Consider the following 22,067-nt stretch of genomic DNA (forward strand, 5'->3'; position numbering starts at 1 on the left):
GTCAGAAAAGAAAGTGGAATGGCCCTTTCTGGAATGTGAATGTGCAAGGTGAAACCTCAGTGGTTAAACGTTGATTAGCTGCTAAAGGTGCTCAGCTAAACTACTGATTGCAAATCCAGATTGATTTTTTTTTTTTTCTTTTGAGAACCTTTGCATTAATGATTATGATTTGGCATTTCTCATTTGATCTGTATACACAAAGGCCGTGAATCTTGATTTAAATCAAATGTGCGGTCCCAGGTAGGCAAAAGAGGCGTTGTGGGAGCAGCCCACGATCAATCATGATACTTGAGAGGTATTATTTCACTCTGTATAAACCCTCCTTGCAGGAGCAGTAAGAATGTTATTGTATTTATAAATGAAACTTGGTAAGTAGAATAATGCCTGTCACCTKCAGCAATGCCCTTTTAAGAGCTAAGTGGTAGTTTTCTTCCTATTCCTCTGTTTCTTTGCCTTCCTTTGCTAAGAATACAAACCCTAACAATGTTCTCCCTCAGAAAAGTTGTATTCATTTGGAAAATATTTTGCACGTACGATATTGATGAATAAAACAGGTTTTACTTGTAAAATATCAGTTCCACTAACCTGTTTGCTGCTCTGTTGGCAATCTGCTGCCTTGAAACTGTCTCCTGACATTGTTACTCAGAAAAGAAATTGAAAGATCTTTTCTCTTGACTTTTTTTTAATCTTGTCAATGTTTAACAATATTAGTTTCTTCTTACTGTATACTAAGTGCATATATACTTTCTTTATTGTGTACACTTATTACATATACTATTTGTCGCTGTATATTTCTTTGAAGATTTAGGTATTTCTGGTAATCTGTATTGTTATTAAGCTGCTATGGAAGGTGGTCTAGATTATCACGTTGATGGAGATAGGCATCTTTCCAGCATTAGTGAGACTTGTCATAAGCAGTAGAAAACCTGAGGCAGGCTGTGACTCACCAAGAACCTGTCATGAAAGACTTAATAGCAGTAGAAATAATATTATAATTTCAGGTAGAGAAAAAAATATCTTTCTGTCATTAGAACTGTTTTCATTGCAATATTAAGAGGCTGAATATTCTTCTCTTTTATAGTGCATCAGAATCATTTTTGCCATTTTCTTATATACCTGATGTCATCAGTGAAAGCAACAGAAGTAGTAGCTTTTATTCTGAATTGCAGAGCTAGGTGATTTCATCATAGTGAATTTATGTGTTATGATGCAGTACGAAGGAGTATAACTTATTCTGATATATAGCTGTAACTTGCTAATGGTTTCCCTATATGCTTATCTATCTGCTGAGCTTTCATCTAAATTTTTGTGTGTGATATGCCAATTACTGTTTGGAAAGAAGTGATTTTGTATAAATATATGATCAATAAGTCTTACTCATGCATAGCTTGAGCAAAAGAGCCCTCCACTCTGAGGAATGTGAATTACTGTATTCTACCTGTATAGTTTTGTAATTGCTGCATTCATAGATTCTCCTTGATAAGAAAGTGAGAATGAAATCTAATACTCCACAGGGTATTTGTAGTCCTAGTGCCGTAGGGCTGCTTTCTTGCTTGCAGGCCTGATTTTAAAGTCAATGGTAACTTCTCCCATGTGCCTAAATAGGGAGGTATTTTCAATATGAAAACCCATCAAGGTAGCAGAGATTGAATTTAGCAGCTAGTGAGCAGAGTTTCTCCTGTGAATATTTCTATTCTAATATTGATGTTTCTTTAAGCGGACCTTTGGTTCTTAATGAATATTTATTCATTTAAGGGATTCACTTCTTCCTCAGCAGTTGAATGTGCAGTAGTCATTCCATGAAGCTGTGCATCTGGTAAGCTCAAGCACAGTGCGGTGGAAGTGTGTTCAAGGGGATGAAAAGATTAATGTCTACCCCTATTGACAGTTGCACATTTTGCTGGTGCTTTATGAAGCTTTAAATATTTCTTAATAGATCTCTTATTTCCTGAAGTTGACAAAATGTTCCTTTGCTGTCTATAGCACCTTTCGGTAAAGTGATGTATTAATATAGTTTTATTCTTCAGGGGTGCATCAGCTATCTAACCAAATAAGCATTCCATCACCTATAGTGAATTATGTGTAATGCAATAATGGCTAAAATCAATTTATAAGGCCAGAAAAATTACACATTTTATGACCTATTTTTTTCAACCCTAGTTACATATTACTTTAAGAGTTCATATTTTTCTGGTAGACATGATTTTCATGGCAGTTAGACTAAAGAATGCTTTAAAAATTTAAGATGATGCTAATAACTGCGAGGTTTTATCTGCATTTATGTATTATATTACATTATATAAAACCAATAAAAAAGTTTAAGCTGTTAAGCTATTTTGATTAATCTAGCCTGTTCTAGCTACTGTTAGATCTTCTTCAGTATCTTTTTTTTTTTTTTTTTTTTTTTTTTTAATTTGTTATCCTATGGTATTGGTGTCCAGATTTTGGTCCAGGGATTTCAGTGCTCCATAGAGAATGGGCAGATGACTTTGGATTTAAGTGGATTTTGGAACCACAGTTGAAATCAGGACCCTTGTTTGTCAGGCAAATCTGAAGAAAAAAATGTTTGTCCAGAAGAGTTTGCCAAGTAGTAAAGGAAGATGAGCTCAGAAATGGATAGTCTAAGTGGTTACGTATGTGTTTTTATTTTTTGTGAGCATGACAGTTTCTTGTAAATAAGGTTTTCCATTTTCCTATTTTTTTTTCTTTTCTATCTCTTAACGTTTTTGTTAATACTGAGGAAAAAAATAGGAAATTGCTACAAGTTAAAACAGAAATTAAAGTCAACACATAAAAAGATAATATTGCAGGCAAGGTTGGCCCAGTCAGAAGTTGATTTTAAGTGCAGCTGAAATAGTTGGAAGTTAAAAAAGGAAACAATGTGGGACAGTACAAACAAGGAAAAAACATGAAGAACTGAAAAAACTCATCTTCATAGTCCTTGCTTTTGTCTCTCTGCTGCTGCGAGCTGAATTTCTGGCTGGATCATTTAATTTCTTTGTCTCGGACTCATCCTTCTCTAGGAGGATGGGGGCCACCTAAACATCTTGTAAAGTTCTCTTCAGAAATGAATTCTGAGCTTGAATGAGTTCAGCACGTTAGCAGGCCGTAAACTGCAAGTGCGAGTCCAAATCTTAGAATCATAGAATGAGTAAGGTTGCAAGGGACCTCTAGAACGTGAGGAGCTTCTAGTCCAACCCTCCTGCTCCAGCAGGGACACCTAGAGCGTGTGGCACAGGGGCCTCATGCCCATGTGATGTGTGGCACACATCACATATTGATGGATTCTGGAAGTGGAAGAGCTGAAGACTGGAACAGACACTGACCTGGTTGCTGTTTTCTCTTAGTTCTATATTTTCTTCAAGGTCATCTTCTCTCATGTACTGCCTATCTGGGCAATGTGTAACTTCATATAAATTCTAAAACAAATAGGATGAGACATGTACTACAGGCTGGAGGATAGAATAGCAGGAGAAAACAGTAGGAAAGATCACTTGGAACATTTTTATGCTGTCCTAGCAAAATTTGTTAACATTATTTTCAAACTCATTAATCATCTACTTAGTTGTCAGTGTTAAAAAAAAAAAAAACTACTCTAGCTGCTTATCATCTTGTCATATTCTTTGAGAGAGATTTTTAAAAGTATTCTTTAAATGTATGAGATGGTAGGAGAGAATTCTTTACAGTAACATATGACACATGCTGTGAATGCATAATACATTCAATAATAAGATAACGTAAGCTCTTTTCTGCATTGCCTTCTTTCCCCTAAACTGATAACATCCTAAACAATGTTCGGTTTTCACATAATTGTGCTACCAGTGCTCTTGCTTTTGCAATAGGAGTAAAACTCTTGAGTATTAGCACAGCAGGAACATTGTTTTAACACTCATTGCTCTCTGAGCAGCCTAAAAAGGCACGAAGCTTAAACACCGATGACTGTTTTTAAAAGCCCTCCTAGCTGGGAGGTATACAACAAGTCTCTATCATAATTATTGCCATTATAAATCTGTCTCTGCTATCATACAGTTGGATATTTTCAACACCAACAGCTTTCCCCATATATATTAGAGTCTATAATCAGTCTGTTTAAAAATGTTAATTGCTTATGCGAAACATTAAAAAAAAAAATACTGACCAGATAATCTAATCTGGATATTGTTTGTTTTCACTGGATATAACTGAATCTTCAAACTACTAACAAAACCAAAGATGCTTCTAGTGAATATGCCCAGGGTGTGTGCATCAGGTCAGTCCGCAGCATCTGCTGGAGCGAGGTGAGAGGTCTTTGATGCTCCTTCAGGACCTGTGAGTGCCAGGGAAATAAATCTGACTTGTTCAAGTTCTTCTGAAGCACCTGACTCTGCAGAAGCAGCTTGCTCAGTGTTTGTTTCTTTCAAATGTTTTGTAACGCAAATGTTTTCACATGTGTTTGTATGTGTGCATATAGTCCCACAATCATTTCAAAATAATTCGTAGTTGATTTATTAGAATACAGGCAAAATACACTTGAAGGTTATGTGTAGAAAACAAAATCTACCTTTCACTACTGAATCATTTAATTGTGATTGCCCTTCTTTCTCATTTCCAACTTGTTGTAGTCTCCAAAGCTGTAAAACAGGCCATGTAATTCATGCTAGACCTTAGGAAAATCCCGTTTTGTTTCTCACTAGTTTGTTTTATTTCTGCTCCTTGTGATAGACAGATCTCTTGGCTCCTCTCTGGGGAGCTTCCTCATTTCCGCTCTTACTCCAGGTTTCCTACTTGCTGTCAGCTTTTCCTGCAGTCCTGATGGCTGCTCCCCAAAGGTTTTGCAAAACTGTTCGGAGTAACTCCTAGTATCCAGAGCAATGTGAGCAGGCAGGCTTTTCTCCTTACTGCTGAACTCTAATAATAATAAATATATTTTCTAATATGTACAAATAACCTTGTATATTAAATTTTAATACAACTAATTGTATAATTTCATACATAATGGAAAGCAAATGCTTTTAAACTAATATAGCCTGTTGTCTGTTTTTTTTTTCCTTTTTTGTTGGGAGCTTTCAAGTAATTTCTTTTCTTTAGTGTTATTTTTCTTGGTTTCAAAAAGTTACAATGAGGGAAATTGGGAACAGTACTTTAAATTTTTCACAATGCATTTAAAAAAAATGGTGATGGTGCTGAAGTTGACTGTTTTTACATTGCTTGGGGCAGATGTAGAGAAGAATCAACCTAAATATTCTGAGTATAAATATCTCAAAGTTAAAAATGGAAATAAATGATCTCTCTAAGAATCATTTTATTTAGTTACTGTCATAGCACAATAACATTATTTTCGAGCTAATCTCAAAGCATCCATGCTTCTGTAATTGTGTATATGCACTTAAATGTATGTATTTATACACAATAAGATATCATTGTGACGGAAATTATATGATGCTACTCAAAATAGTCAGATGGCTTTGACCTGAGAAATGTTTTCTAAAAGAGGGAAAAAAATTTTAGATTTAAAGCTTTTATCAAGCAATCTTTTCAGCAACCTTTTACAAATTATTTTATTCCGATTTAGGATTTTTATAACCTGACTCTGCAACAATCCAAAGCCTTGTAAATAATTTTCTGCTCTTAAAATAAGAATTTGAGGCTCTTGTAAGTGAAGTGAAGAAAGTTCTGATACTGTGGTCTGTGAAATACATACTGGTTACTCTTCAGGGCTGTCGTAAAATGGCTATGCCATGAGGGATATGTTCTCTTCAACAACACACTTGAGTATTCTAGTTGTTGCAGGTAGTTCATGCCAGCAGACTCAACAATGAGAAAGTAATAATTGTGGCATTTAAATTTATAATCTCCTTTTGAAAAGGCTATTTTATTATCAGCAGCTGTGTTGGGCAGGCCCATGCCGTGCACTGAGGCACTAAAGACTAAAGGTTCACAAGCTTCTGTTCTGCATGCCGTGTTATTTTACAGGAATTCAGGGTCTGTGATATGTTTGTGCAGTAGCTTCAGGCTCATTGCAGTGTGTTTCTGCGCACCAGTCCTGAGGGAGGATCATGCCTATCTCAGAAAACCTCTGAGGAGCTTTTCAAATTCATATTTATGTTATCATTGAGCTCCATTCTTATCAAATATTTATGCAGTGATCTAGAAGAAACCTCTACATTGCCTTTATATTCATTGTTTGGTTGAAGAATTTTGTATGCAGAGTTAGAGCAATGTCTCGTAATGACCCAAGTCATACTTAGGTTTGATTACAAGTTGACTTCAGCTACTAGAAATGTTCGTGCTATATTTTCTAGCTGTCATAACTTTTCTTTGGATTCTTTCATTATAATGTGTTATGATTGCATCTGTGTTTTCTTGGAAATGCACAAACATCTGAACCAGATGTGTCTTACAAGTAGGCTCTGAATAACTCTGCAGAATAATTATTTCAGGGCTCCAGTGAAACGCTCTTTATCTCGTTTCACCCACTTATATTTAATTCCTTCTTTTTTGGAAAATGGAAGTAATGCGATTGAAAGGGAGGAGACTTGTTATGCTGTAGCTATCCATGCTTCTTCTGGGTTGTACCTTGAATGACTGCAGCACAAAGGCCATCCAAAATCTACATCGAATCGTATGTACACCATTTATATGTGTTACACCATCATTTTGAGGTCTGCAGTGGCAGCTACCACATTTCTGTGTAGACTTCAAGCTTCTTTTCTACTCCAAAAAATCTAKTATATATTGAGAGAATGGCAGTACAGACTTCAAATGCTGAGATAAAAAAAAGCTGTGTGGGGTTTGTTTAAACCATGTCCACATGTAGCACCTGAGAGCACATGAACTACCATTAATTTCATTTAGAGCTAGGATAGTAGGAGCAGCATTTACCTTTCATGYAAGAATTTCATGCCTAGTGGACTCATGCAGCAAATGAAAGATCTGGAGTTCTTTCCCTTCTCAGAATCAAGAGAGTTAAAACCAAATTTGTTTCTAGAAGTACATCCTGATAGACAGAGAATTGCATTTAAAGAATTCACAGCTCTTTCTTTGTTGTGGATTTTTTTAATTTTTTTTTTCCACGCTTGATTATCAGATGGCTGAAATTTTAGAAGAAACTTTCTATTGGTAAAATATGGTTTAGAAAATTTCTTTTTCATAGTGATTTAGTTGATGTGCTAGGTGTTAAATAGACATTATGACASCATTTGCCAACTTTTATATAGTATCTTTTTCTAGAATAAACATGCCTTGTGTTATCTGGAACAGCAGAAAGACTTTAAGTAAAGGAAGACTTCTCAATTCATAKGAAATACAAAGAAAAGAGATCGCAGCACAATAGCTTATGCAAAGAAACTCCATGTTGCTTTCTGTATGTTAGAATAGGCCTTTTCAGGATGCGCTTTTTATTTCCAAATATGTTTTGAGTAAATTTATTTGCTTTCTTTCATAAGCAGTGTTTACTGAACAGTATTYGAGATATTTGGAATACTGAGTGAAGGAAACGCCCGTACATGGGTTTAGTTTTGAATTTAAATTAAATTGAATGCAATCTAAATGTATTCCAAACAAGTCTCATACTATTAAAGCAGATGAAAGGTGGGTTAGCATTAGAAAGTTAGCTGAGGAAGTTGAAATAAGGTATCTTCAACAAATTATTGACACCCCTCCCCTTTTTTCTTTTTGCTGCTGAAATACTTGTTAATTTAGAGCTGAACAAAATTTTCAGTATACTATTAATTGTTATGTATGCATATCATAATTACATTTTGCTTTAAGTGAACTGTGTTATAAAGAAGTATGATTTCTAGCATAATTAATTGTAAACTAAAACCAAAGAATCATCTAAAAATAGGAGCCTTTTTTATAGATATGTTTGTATTCCATAAACTACTTAGGCACAAAGTAATCCTAGGCAAAGAAGCTGGAGTTATAATTGAAGGAAAATGCCCCTGTAAAACTGTGTTTAAAGGTTACAGTCTTCTGGGAAGGGAAAAAAAAAGTCTTTGAATATGACATTCTCATGTTAAAGTACCAGAGAGAAATTATTTTGATGGCTTTGGGATTTCATAGGATACTGAGAGGATATTTGATTTAGTATCTTTTTGATATCTTACCTCTTTTGCCTGCAGAAGTAATTTATAAATTTTCTGAAAAAAAAAAAAAAAACCCTAATATGTGACATTTTAACTTTGATTTTCCTTACTAAATCAGGAGGCATCTTCTCACTAGAGAGTGGTGTGGTTTTAAGAGCAGCAGTCATGGGGAGCTATTAGTCCAAGTGTGAGTTGAGGATTACTATTTTAACAGTTGGTGTTTATGCAGAATTCCAACTGCCTGGAAGTGATAGTATAGTTTGCGGTAAACTTCCACTAACATATAACAAAACAAAAATGGTCTCATCTTTCTCTAAGAATTGTTTGATGTGTTGAGGTTTTATGGTCTTTTTCTTCTTGGATTAAATGCAAATACAACAAAATCATCTTACATAAGTGTTGAAAATTGTCATTACATTTCTACTTCTTAAATATCAAGTAGGGAATGCAAAGTTACAATTCTGTTAGCAGCTGTAACTTAATGTAAAATGTGTAGAATTAAACTTTTATAGGTATAATAACTTTTGTTATTTGAAAATCTTAAATTTTGCTTAACATAGCTGAAGGTAATAATGGCAACAAATTTTATGTTTAAATTCAATAAATTAGCTTTCTTGCTTGATACTACTGTAGAAATATTATGCTGTTACAAATTAATTACTTTAATGCCTTCCATCACCTCAGACAGCTTTTCTTTCAGCAATAAACACCAGATATTTTATTAGGTCTGAAACTGAAAGGAAAAGATGTGTATAGTTGTATTGAAGCAGTTACATCTGGGAGTAGTGTTCTAAACTTCAGTTGTACTAATGTGTATATGTGCATACACRTGTATACACATACTCAAATATATATTTAACAGGTATTTAGCAAAAAGATTTCAGAAAAAAAGATTTTGGCTGCTCACATGGTCATTATTTCTTGACTTAGAAGGTGATAGCCTCCAATGAAGAGTTGGCAGCTAGGGGCTGAAGATGATGGTTTCTGAGACCACTTCTGAGACCACAGTTTAGTTTTCCCAAATGCACTAGAAACYAGATTAGACAGGTTGCTTGTATAAAATTCTTATATCTACCCTTTCCAATATATCTAGCTCATTAGAAACTTATTCTCTCACTTCTATAACCAGTCACAGCTTCTGCTTTGTTCTCCTAGAYAGATCTGTAATGAATCAAAAACTCCAATGTCTTTGCTTGTAATCCCTCCTCAGGATACCTCTTGGCAGCTGATTAATCTGGTTAGCATCCTACCGTAAGAATTTAATTTCTTTTATTTTTTGGCTGTATGCCCTTCAGATTAAATGAGATTGGAGATCGGAGGTTGCATATGAATTGGAGCCATAAAACAGAACCATCCAGTGTAACACCAAAGTAGAAACCTGTTTGAATGTCTAAGCCCGAAATATGCCACCAGTACATGGGAGAAGATTGGAGCAATAATAATAGTTTTTCAGTAAAATGGTTATCCCTCTCCATGGCAGGTCTTGGAAACCCCCTGCAGGCTGTTGGGAAAATAGCTTTTGAGGGATCCTGCAAAATATTTTCCACCTGGTAGAATGAAGATTCCTAAAAAAAGAAGTCCTTTGTAATGGCATTTTTGTTGATTGCAGTTGATTTCACCTTCATTTTCTGAGTAGTAAATGCAATGCATTACCATGTCAGACTGCATTAGTCATTTAAGAAAAACAGCTTCACCCACAGATGAATGCATTAAAAATCAGTAGCATTTTGTACGTCCTAATGGCTAACATAGGGAAATGATTTACTGACTTTTTTTTTTGTATTTTTGGGTCATTTTGTCTGATAAATTGTGTAAGACATTTATCTTCCTTGGTCCTGAATGACCGAATAAATACAAATGGTTGCAATCACCACATGTTGTCTTTAGTTGTTTTTCCCCTAGATTGGATTTTTTTTTCTTTTTTCTCTTTCTTTTTTCTTTTCCTTTTTTTTTTTAAAAAAAAAAAATTTAAGTTCCTGGGAATAGTTACTGAGTGTTTTAAATTATTTTATCTTTATATTGCCTTATAATGATCCTTTTTTTCCTTCTGTTATAATTTCGGAAGATTCATGTATAGAGAAAAGGGGAAAAAGGAAAAATAGCAATCTTGATAAAAGGAGTTTTTTTAGCCAAAATRTTCCGAATGACCTGTAGAGAATGTGCTCCTTTTTTTTCAGGAAACTTTAAAGAGATTCAGTTATCAAAAACACGTGAAGCTTTAATGTCTTAAAAACAGTTTTTTTAAACCTCTCTCATACTGGGTGTGCAGTAGTGAAGACACCCCAAAGTGTAAGGTTTTTTTCCTCAAAATGTCCTTATTTCAGTCTTTATGATTGTATTTGACCCTGCAGAAACAGTCTGCTGCATCTGAAATTACWTTTTCTTCAAGCAGTTCTAACTGTATCTTGCATTTTCATGTGGAAATGCCTCTTCATAAACAAAAAACTAAGAGTAATTTAAGAAATAATATTTTAAAGGTGATAAAGGAAATGACTCTAAATGTTTGCAGCTGAATGAAGTGCGCTACATATTAGATTTAAGTTTATTTTCTGACTTGAACATGGAAAACTCCCAGTTCAGCACAGTGCAAATTTGAATTTACAGGTTATTTTTAATAGCTGTTTTTATTTTGTCTACAAGTGAGAAGAACAAGTGGAAAGAATAAAAATCAAACCTGATATATGGGAGGTGATTTGTTTATCTTAAAATCTTTTGAAAAATAATTTCAAATGGAACTTTCCAGTTGACATCTTTGTAGAAGGCATAAAAGTTCCAGCTCATACACAGATTCACGTTGAGCAAACAACACTGGTGATGCTGTTCTTCATGAATTCTCATGGAATATTTTTGGCTTGGCATTTTGGCTTGGTTTAGTGTTACGTTTAGTAGATTATTCCTGAATTAGAACATGCCATAAAAATCCTATAATGCCAAGAATGTAATAATTTACTATTGGCATGAATGTATATCAAGACTCTTAATCTTGTCAGATTGCTTGATTGATCAGATTGATCAAACAATCTGTTTGATTCAGACCCAGGAAAAGAAAGAACTAGTTTTTCTGTATTATTATTGTGTATTATTATTATTATTTCAGTACTATTAATAGTGTCATTATTAAGTTATAGCCCTGCCTGTTCCTTTTGGGGTGCTCAGTAGAAGAATCCTTTCTCATAGCATATTTTTTGAACACATTGTTATTGCCTACTTCTCTGCAGAAGTTCTTTATTGTAATGCTACTTGATTAGCCAATATTGCCTAAGTGTTTTGGGCATGTCTGTTTACTTTTACAGTGCGCTATCTCAAAGGTTGAATTAATGTATTTCTTTTCAAAATAATTGAACAGTAAAAGATTGAGAGGCATCCAGCTGATATACATTTCTAGGAAAATGAATGACCAGACTTTTACATTACTGATATTAGAAAAGTCTTTCTCAAAGTCTATTTTTGTATAGATGAGCTAATTAATGGACTGCTGAAGTGAACATTTACAGTGAAATTGAGCCTTACAATGTCACATCCAATATATGTTTATATTTGCTTTTCGTTACTCAGCCTGAGAAATGCTGTATCTTCTGTTATTTATGTAACTTATACTTTGCATGTTATCATAATGAACTTAGTCATAGACCTCAATATTTAATAGCAATATCATACCCTTTCTTTAAAACACATCTGCATGGTACCTTAAAGGATTATCTGCATGCGGCTACTGGTTTAATCATCTCCAAAGTAAACAAACATATTAAGTTAAAGTATAATTTGTAGTGAGCTCCATTTGAAAGAAAATTCCTTCTTGCAGCTCTGTGTTGGAGCTGGGGGTTGAACAATAAATGTTTTTAAATTCAATTGTCTAAAATGCATACTTCATGAAAATGGTGATGGGTGTTCTTTTGCTGTCAGCATCAGCAAGAACATTTACTTGCTGAGCTAGCAACTCAGAAACAATCATGCTGTGAATTTATTATTTAATAAATTTTATAGGGCTGTAATTGGCGGTATGGATTTACTTTACTGGATTATATTGTTTTCATATAATCTTTCTGCTCCAATTAAAATCTGCATGTTGTACAAAACAATATAAACTGCTATTTGCCTGAGTAGGAATTGCCAGGGTGTTTGCAGAGTGCATGTGTCTTAAAGGTTTATTTTTTTTATTTCTGATAAGGCTCTGATCTGTTTTTGATTTTTAAATCTCTAATATTGTGATTTCAGTTAATAGATAAACATACTGTGATGGTAAATAGACTGTATATATTTTTAAGCTGGTTTACTTTTTTGTATTAGTTTAGTGTTTAATGATTGCTGAAATGTTTACATGGTTGCTAAGTATTTAACATAACTATTTAAGCAAAAAWGCATATAAATAATATACATTTAAGATTGACAGGAATGCAGCTTTTACTGTCAGACCTTGAATTATAATAAAATCCMTAACATTTGATTCATGCTTATTTTAAAGAAAATAATTTGTTTTCAGTTGGAGAGAAAGTGCACCAAGGTTTCTAATGACAGAGCCAATAAAAATCTGTCAGAGTCTAACAGTAACGTACAGATAACCACGAAATTGGGTTGACTTCATCGTTTGTGTTGAAAGAAGCACCACAAAGTACATGTCTGCATGCAGCAGTGCAATAAAAGTGGATTTATGGCATTCAACAGTTAGTGAAAGTACCTGACATTCACAGTAAGTGTTTTTTGCATTTGGAACTGGCTGAAGTAGGATACCAGAGACTGAGCACCCCTGTGTGGCTGCAGTCCGGGAAAGGAAATTTRTCCTGTCTTTTGATTTCATTCTGATGGAATTTGGCTCTTGGACTTCAAAACCACTGTGTGACACAAACCAAACCACGATAAGAGGAGGATGGCTGGGAGATTTGTGACAAAAGCCAAGTAATGCTGACAAATAATTGACAAGGGCAATGTTAAATCTTAACAGTAAATCTTGGAGATCCTTTCTACCATAGCTACAGAGAATTGCATTTCTAAGGCAATAACCTATTCCTRGAGTATATGGTGATCAGAACTTGTTGAAACTCAGCCTGGAGACAGTTTATACAATTTTGTTTAAGACTCATATTCATCTTTTCTCTTGATATGACAGGGGTGATTGAATAGGTAGCTCCAAAATATTGCATCGAAAGATTCCAGTTGTACTTGCAAAAAYTTTTTTAGCTGAGACAATTTTTTTTAAATATGCAAATGTCAATTTTGCATTTTGATTTAAAGACCATACATATATTTATGTAGGAATTTCCCACATGAAATAAAATCTCCACCAGAATTGTACAATATCTTTCAAATCAACTTATATCTTCATCTGTATTATGTATCTCTCTATCATATGTAAAACTGAGTGTCTTAATTCCTGTCTCTTCTTGTCTCTCTGAGAAAAAATACAAATATTGATACCATTTTTTTTCTGTTTCATGAGTTGCAATTTTTTGGAAGGTATAAGACTAATCTAACTCTTGCCTAAYAGAAGGTTCTGAAATCCAGCCGATGAAGCTGGCATATATTTTGAGTCTTAAACTTGGTCTTATAGTTTAAACTCTCAGCCCTGGGTAGATTATGAAACAGAGAATGACAGATGTACTTTTTAACTCGAGGAGAGAAAGAAGACGTGATTTACTATCAGTCCCTCTTGTATGCTAGAGGTGTGATKATATCATTAAAAGCACAATGCCTGGAATTAACTTACTGTTAAAAAAAGAAAGGTAGTGTTTGGGGATGTAGATTCATTTTTTAAATGATAAAAAAATCTGTATGCTTCATTTTAATCAGTTTGCAGAGATTCATCTGTCAGTTTTGAATACTGAATATGACTGCAGTTAAATTAGGAGGCTGTAGAAAATGTGATCAGAATTTAATAACATTTATAGAAGGTGACTGCATATTAAATTGTTATAAAGCTAAATCAAGATTTCACATTATTCTCTGCACTGGTGAATGTTAGATAAGATTTGAGAGAGAATTAGTATCATTACAACCTTCTGAAAGTATTTGAGTATGATTTGCTGGAATAATATGTGCTTAAAACAGCAGTCTAAATCTATTTTATTTCACATGCAGCCTTTCACATAGTCACATTTCTTCTGGAACAACCAGGAAAACAACAGTCAAGAGGCAAGAGAAACTTGCCTCTAGGTTTTGAACATCTTTAAAGAGTATTTTTAATAAAGAAAAAATTCTAGGTTAGAAAGCTTTTGCTTGATGCGTTTATAGGTATGCAATGTTATATCCAATTTCTTCCTAAGCATGTTCTAGAGATGTAGTATTATTTCATTCCTGTGAAAACAATCTATGTTTTTAGATTGGCTTCTGTGACACCAGGTTAATACCATTACTGATACTTGGAAAAATCCCTTCCAGCTCATCTGGGTTAGGAAACAAGGGCCCTTGTTACCATCATCAGAACAACTCACTTGGACTGAATAGTTTCTAAGATAAAAGTAGTTTTGGGTTTGCGTTTTCTCTTGGAAAGGCTGCAGAGAGTTTTCCTCTTTTTGTTCCAAAAGCATAAATATTGCTTCTGGTTATTTTTTTTTCTTTAAATTCTCTTCTCTCAGCAGATCTGTGTATATAGGTGTGTTTCATCCTCTTCATGTTAAGCCTACTGCCAGTGTCTCATCTGTGCTCCCAAATCAAATCATTTGTGTTAAGAATTAGACACCTGATTTAAAGCATAATCATGACAGGAGATGCATTGCTGTCAATCTAATGTCATTTCAGAGACATGGCAAGGCAAAAGATGCACACTGTGCCTAATCACACCTAAGAACCGTGGTCATCAAAAATCCATACTAAAGGAGAAGGGACCTAGATGAGAGAAGGGCAAATAGGTTAAAAGATGCAGAAACGTGGTGAAATCATTAAGTGTGGCAGAATTAGAAACTATCCTGCTAGCTGAGAATCTCAATGAGATGACTCAGTTAACTTTACTCAACCATAGAAAATACAGTTATTGAAAATACAGCCTTAAGTAGTGTGAGCCCGGGATTTTCAGTTAGGAATCTCTAATGACTGTAGTTTCATGGAAATACTTATACTTAAAACAACAACAAAAATAAACAAGGGAAGCATCTGAAATGGAAAGCATTTAAGTAAAGCTTTCATTTTAACAGCAACTCTTATTTCCTTCCCTTTAGCTTTTGGGTGCTCTTACAAAGAAAAGTCCTGCTAAATATTTCTTCACACTAATACTGAAGATGATAACTGCCCTTTCTGGAAATGAGAARAAAGTTAATTGATACGGACTTCAGCTGCTGCTGCTGGCACCTAAATGTCGTTGCTTGAAAACAAGTGCATAAAGTGGAGAAAGGGAGGGACCACAAAAAAATGGCAAATGCAAAATGAATTTCTTTTACTGAATTTACTGACTTTACTAAGAATAAAAAGCATGTTTAAATGTGGATTTAAAGTACATTCTAAGAATTAGCATATTTCTAATACCATTAGCCTCTGAGAGAGGCTGCTTTTGGTATTTTAACTATTTTCATCGTTATTAACTGTTATTTTAGTACTGTTAAACAAGAAACAAGCGTTCACAAACAATTTTTAGAAAGAAGTTATAAAGCAAACTGTAGGAAAAAATAGTCAAGGAAATATGGAAACAAGAGTGTGACAATACTGAAGTACAAGAGAAAGAATGTAAATCTTTTGTTCCAAGTTATGCACAGATCGCAGGCAAGCATTAAATGACCGATGGAAGTCTGATTATGTCATCTATTTTAATGGGTATCAGCATCCTGACTTGGATCCTGGCACTGCTTCCATAACTGAAGCCCAAAGACCCCAAAAACTATTGAAATGTGAGTTTTAGTCTATTGATTCTGAGTTCCCAATTTATATTATTTAGCAATCACAACTAGTACAGCACAGGGTTGCAAATTTTGGCTTTGCTATTTGGAGTTATTTAATGTTTATATCTTAAAGTGTGTGTGTTTCTGTGTGTTTCGTAAGATTTTGTCTTGACCAAACAATGCAATTGGTTTTTATACAKTATATATGTAAGGATTTTTGTGAGTTAGGAGTTTCAGTGGTTGAAGGCATTGATTGAACAGGAGCATAGAATTTCAGTTAAGTAATTATCCTGCGTGACATTTTCGATATAAACAGTAAGAATTGTGGGCAGGGATTTATTTAATGACTCAATATGATTATTATCAGTGGTGCTGTCGTTTGGGATTCTGCAACTACTGGACTCAATTACTTTATCTTGAAATCATGTGTAGCTTTATGTTGCAGCTTATTGATTAGGGGATACAGTTTATATTCAAAGTCTGTAATTTCTTTTGAGTTTTTCAAAAGCAGTTCAGTGGAGAAAACCTGCAGAGATGCACAGAAAGAATGATATCCAACAYTTCTTTTTCAATGAAATGCAGTAATATCATGCTGCTTCTACCATTGCATTTATTGTGGTATCAATACCCTCACGTTTGCCTCAGCAAGAAGAGGCATGGCTTATATGAGTTTTATTTGAATTACTCCTCACATACTTGTCCACAGTTTTGTGAGTCTATTTTCCATCACAGACAGAAATACACTTGCAAGTCTGTATATAGAATTATTAAACAAAATTCGTCCAGGAGCAGCATATATAAATAAGTAAAACTGATTAAGACAACATGCCGTTTTTCAAGTTATTATCCAGGAAAAAAGTTAAATTGCTAGGAGTTTGAACAACGACACTAAATATTGTTCTTCATCTTACAACAGGGAAAAAAAAAGTGGCTGAGCTATCAGAACTAGTGTTTTCATTTACAAGGAAACAAGGTTCAGGCCCTTCTCCACTCCTCCTTTCTTCTCCTTTCTCCACTGTATTGGTCTTAACACCATATAAGTTTAAAGAAAATAAGTTTTAAAGAAAATAAGTTTCATATAAATTTAATGAAAACGTAGGTGGGATGGAGTAGCCTTGGTAGTATTCCTGGCAGGAGAGWGAAGGATGAATATACCTTGAGTTGTGTACATTGACATACCTACAGATGAGCCTTTAGGCGTGTGTCTAGGAAAACAGATTCCATCAGTGGTGTATTTAATGATTGTTCAGAGCAAAGATTGGAGCTATAGAGGAAGGCACAGAGTGCTGGGCCTGAATCATGGTGCAGTTTAAGTGGAAGGAGGTTCTCGTCTGATTGAAGAGGAGTGCGACTGTGCTCTCCTGCAGGCGTGGGCACKTAGCCCCGTTCAGTGCAAAATGTGGGTGCTGATTGGATTTAGCTGTTCCTGAGCGTGAATGGCCCTGAAAAGTTGGCTTCATCAGTGACTCTTTGCACTGCTTATCTAAGTCAGGTCTGACCCAGAGAGATGGCTTTGCTCTTTCAAACAGTCTTGCACTACTACGTGTATTTGCTGTATATTTTATTTTATCACTTTTTTTCTCAAGAGAATGATAAAGATGCATAGTATCTTTAGGTTTGTTTTTATAAGTCATAATATCTATTCAAGCATTTCCAGGTAAAAGTGCTCAAATGGTCATTCCATTAAGGTAGAAAGCATAAATGGATTTAGGAAAGCCTAGCTGATTATAGAGGAGTAGCACTTGATTGAACTTTTACTATGTCAAGATCATATAAAAATTATAAAATTTAGCCCTTTGTGGAAACTGTAGGTGTTTTTGAAAATTTTTACAAGCTGTATTATAAAAGAAAAAAAAACTTCACATATCACTGTGTACTCTATAGAAATTTCTGGTATGTGTGAGCTGTGTTTTTGCTCATGCTTCCATTCATACGTAACTCGAATGGTGTGTGACCCATGGGCTGGACTCAAATGGTGTGTGACCCATGGACTGGAAGACAATATATATTGCCTTTTTCTCCCAACTGCACGGTGATGGGGGAGGACCTTGGCAATGGAMTTTATTCAGCACACCTTTCATTCTCTTCTACTTTTAGATTTATTTGCTTTAGTTCAGTTTTACTGATTTTTACTTTCTGACGTCCTGGGTTCCTTTTGCTCATCAAGCTTCAGCATCTATTCCTTAGGGAATAAGGACTCTTCTCCTCTGTGGGAAGGAAAAGCAAAAAGAAAGATCAAGAATTTGAGACCTAAAGGACTGGCTTGAAGTAAGAATCAATCAGGTAGTGAACAGACCACTGTGGAGTCATTTAGCATGCGACTGGGCTTAGCAAAGAGGACAATAGAGTGGCATGATAATGATTTTTTCCATGATTCCTTTCTACTTCAGTTTTCAGGAACTTTTCAGTATGCCTGTTTTTTGCTTCACAGTATTTTTCTTGAAGACCATAAATACAGCATTAGCTCAGCATATTTTAAAGTGGTTTCAAGGCTTTCTTTTTACTCTCTCTTTCAAAAGTAAGACTTATAATTACATTCGATATTTTACCATGTCTGCAATGTTGATTTGACTTTCTTTTATTAGACATTTGAATGAAATGAAACTGAAATGAAATTTTGTCATTGCCTTACCTATTTGTCAGGATTTCACCTTTTATGAGAAAGATGTATTGTTAATAATTCTGCATATCTGTTGACACACAGAGGCAAAGCTGATTTAAAATGTAAAGGATATTCTCCATTAATATATTTCTAAACACAGATTATATGTTATATATTTAGGATACAGAAATAATATTTAGGAGAATTCCTTTAGTTATAAACTGTAATATGAGTGAATAAATCTTGCTTTTTCCTTTTGATTTTATAGCTTGCACRTGCAGTGGTCATGCAAATATTTGTCACATGCAAACAGGAAAATGTTTCTGCACAACCAAAGGAATCAAAGGAGACCAGTGTCAACTGTGAGTACAATTAAAAGTATACTGACATTATTTTATGCCTAGTGGATAAGTGGATAATCCTGTTATTTTTTAACTGTTTATTTATTTATTTTCTTTCTTGGATGAAYTGTGTGACGTTTTACTGACAAATCTGATATCTTCTACATTTCTTAGGAATGTTAGGAAAGGATGTACTTTTTTGTTCATCCTCTCTTGTACACTGCATTGTCTAATAAAATTTTTATTCATTTCAGTTTTACATATTTTTATTTTATATTTCATATATTTTGTTTTAAATACCAACAGACTCCAAATTGTCTTAGCACTATCAGCTCTTTTTTTTTAATCTTTTTTTATCTTCTTTATCACTATCAACTGAAAAGGCCTAAATATTAGTGCTCTGCAGCAGGCAAAGGCCAAAAGGTCAGATTAGCCTGCTGCAAGGCATGTTCTTTGACGGACTGGATATGCAGATTCATCATTAATAGGAAAACACTGATGTGCTTAATGAACCAGCTTGAAACTTACCCTAAAGGCCATGCTTGATAAGGAGAGAGACAAGCAACGAAATATCTGGTGCTGTGTCTATGTGTGTGTTGTTTCTCATATTCGCATGCAGAAGCTGTGGTGACAGGTATGCTGTTTCAACAGCWTCTCTGGGAGCTTTTGTCTATCTAGCAAAGTGCTGACTCTCAGGATGAGACAGAAAGCAAAGATGATCAATAAATGATGAGTTTTTTTTATCATGACAAAAGCTGAATAGTGAGATTATTTTTAAGTTCCAAATTAAGTCTTTGCTGATAAGTTGATTTCCCTCTTCTAGTGCCCAAACGCTTAACCAATTCTAGAAGTTAATGGGTGGTTTGATTACCAGCCCTTGGTGGTAAGGGTATATATTGACTCAGCATTGCTTGTTTACAAAGCAAAACAAAAAAAGCCTAATTTCCTGTCTACCATTATAATTAAACAATGGGGAGCTCATCATCCCAATCCTCTATCAATTATTGTTCAGCACTTAGATACTTTGTAGGACTTTTCTCTTGCCTGTATTTCCCATTCTTATTTTTCTTTTGCATTTTTTCCTCCTTGTGTTTATATATTGTTTTCTCCAATCTGAGTTGAAGCTTTTGGTGCATACACTCAGTTACACTCAGTCTTGTCAGTTTACTGTCTRTGTTTATGTCTGCTATAAAGGAGCCTTTTATCACATTCAGTAAACTGGAAAAGGTTGTGCTAATGGTGGATTTTCCTGTGTGGGTYAAAAGGAACTTCCACAAAATGGAAAAAATGAAATATTCAAATTTTTGAATTTCCAAAAATCCAGAGTAAACTTAATGCTGAAGGTACAGATTTGAAGTCYCTAATTTTGTCTGATGCAGTACATTCTTCTTTCTAGATTTTTATGTAGACCAAGCTGTGCCGATAAAGCATTTGATATACCAAATGTTTTCTTTTGGATGAAATCAACTCATTGAAAGCGTTTTTGGCCATGGCCACATTTCACATTGTGAGCATCACATCTGTTGTGTTCATAGACACAAATATTTGCATGAAAATTAACTCTCTACTATGAGTTGTTTTGTTACTCTGCATGTTTTTAATTTGGAATCCACTCTTCTTAAATAATTAATTATGTATATGCACACTCTATAGCTTATGACAAAGCATCTAGAAAAAGACCGATTGTAGTGATTTAGTTATGGACACTCTAACTTTATTGGGACACTATCTAGAATAAATTTTAGTAGTAGAGACTCATTCTGTTAGGCTGCTAGATTTCCTGAGGAAGGCAGATAACCACAGGAGATGTTTGTGGAGAAAGTTTTTGGAATTTTAATACATATCTCCAATACATATCTTGGATTTGTCATTGGGTTCTGCCAATGTACTTTAAGACTTAGTTTGAGAGTAATCCATTTTGGTCAAATGTTGTTTAAATTATTTCATTAGAATATCAGGAAGTGAGGAATGTCTCACTCCTGAGCCACTGAATTCAGGCCTTACTACCATTTAATTTGTAAATGTTTTTTGAGCAACATTAATTTGCTGAAATTTGTATTATTTAAAAAAAAATACTAAGCCATTTTCTGTTGTTTTTTTAAAAGAATCCATACATTCAAAACCTGGTTTGTATGTATCATAATGTCTTGACATACATAGAGTTGYTATCTAGAAGACAGAAGCCTTATTTTGAATCAGCTGTATGCTTTACTGACATTTTCTACTTATTATATTCAGCATAAATCATATCSACCTTGATTCAAAGAAATCCTCCTCTCCATAGCTCTGGATAAAAAGTATTTTTGCCACTCAGTGGATAGGCTGTTGTGCATTCTCAGCAGCAAACCTATAACCCTGTGATTTCTAAAATAAGGATTTCCATGAAAATTTCAACTCTAGCTGTTCAGTGTGAAAGTTAGATTTATATTCCTGTCAAGAATATATTGATTAGAAAGTCGTAGCCGCGGGGCTCTATGTTATTCCTTCCTCCCATGTGAATGCACACCGTGTCTTAAGGGCAGAGATTTTAGGAAATCGAGGAGACTTTAGAACACACTTTTTTTTTCAAAATGAGAGCTGTAGCAATCTGTAGAGAGAAAAAGGTTCTTGTCTTGGGACGTGCACGCTTTCTTCTCTCACTAAGACCTCTCTGTTTTTTTCTTAGTGTAAAAACAAATATTGTTTGAGCATTGTTGGCAGTTGTTTGTATGTGTGCGGTGGTGTTTTTATTTGCTTGATTTGGGGTGATTTTAAGTATGCTGGTCACACCAGTGTGAATTGTGCTGTTGTGTATCACGAGTGACACTTTAAATCACAGTTAGTGCTCTACAGTGGCTTTAGTAAGCAGGCCTGCTTTTTTATTCAGGTATTTTAAAATTATGTTTAAAAATGTCAAAAGGTAAGTATTTTTATTTGTCTTTAAACAGGTAGTGTTCTTTGGTGAAAACTGTGGTATTTTCCTAATCGGGAGAAACTGATTAATATGCTTTGATTATTCAAGGAAGGTAGATTGCAGTTTCCTTGAATAAAAACAGATATGTAAGAAAAGATGACTGGGAAATAACATTCTCTTATAATATAGTTTTAAACGAAAGCAAGTGCAGTTTCATAGCTTATTTTCCAATACGTTCAATCTTCCCTGGACATGCTGAAATATTTATAGCACTGTTCTTCCCAGTGAAAGCCATTGCTGGAGATTGGGAGATAGGAAATCAATCTCCTTCGTTAAGCATTTTCCACTATGGAAGTATTTAGG

The 22,067-nt window shown here is 34.4% G+C and overlaps 1 protein-coding gene across 1 annotated transcript in view; it reads left to right on the forward strand.

Moving 5' to 3' along the window:
• ATRNL1 (attractin like 1) overlaps positions 1–22,067 on the forward strand; it is a 406,499-nt gene that overhangs the window by 101,210 nt on the left and 283,222 nt on the right. Inside the window, exon 21 of the mRNA XM_026050694.1 lies at positions 18,739–18,832. Within this exon, the coding sequence (XP_025906479.1) occupies positions 18,739–18,832 (94 nt within the window). The remainder of the gene's footprint in view (positions 1–18,738; positions 18,833–22,067) is intronic.

The sequence above is a fragment of the Nothoprocta perdicaria genome, unplaced genomic scaffold (genome assembly GCF_003342845.1).
Source record: "Nothoprocta perdicaria isolate Ctin4 unplaced genomic scaffold, notPer1 scaffold_7, whole genome shotgun sequence".
Lineage (NCBI taxonomy): Eukaryota > Metazoa > Chordata > Aves > Tinamiformes > Tinamidae > Nothoprocta > Nothoprocta perdicaria.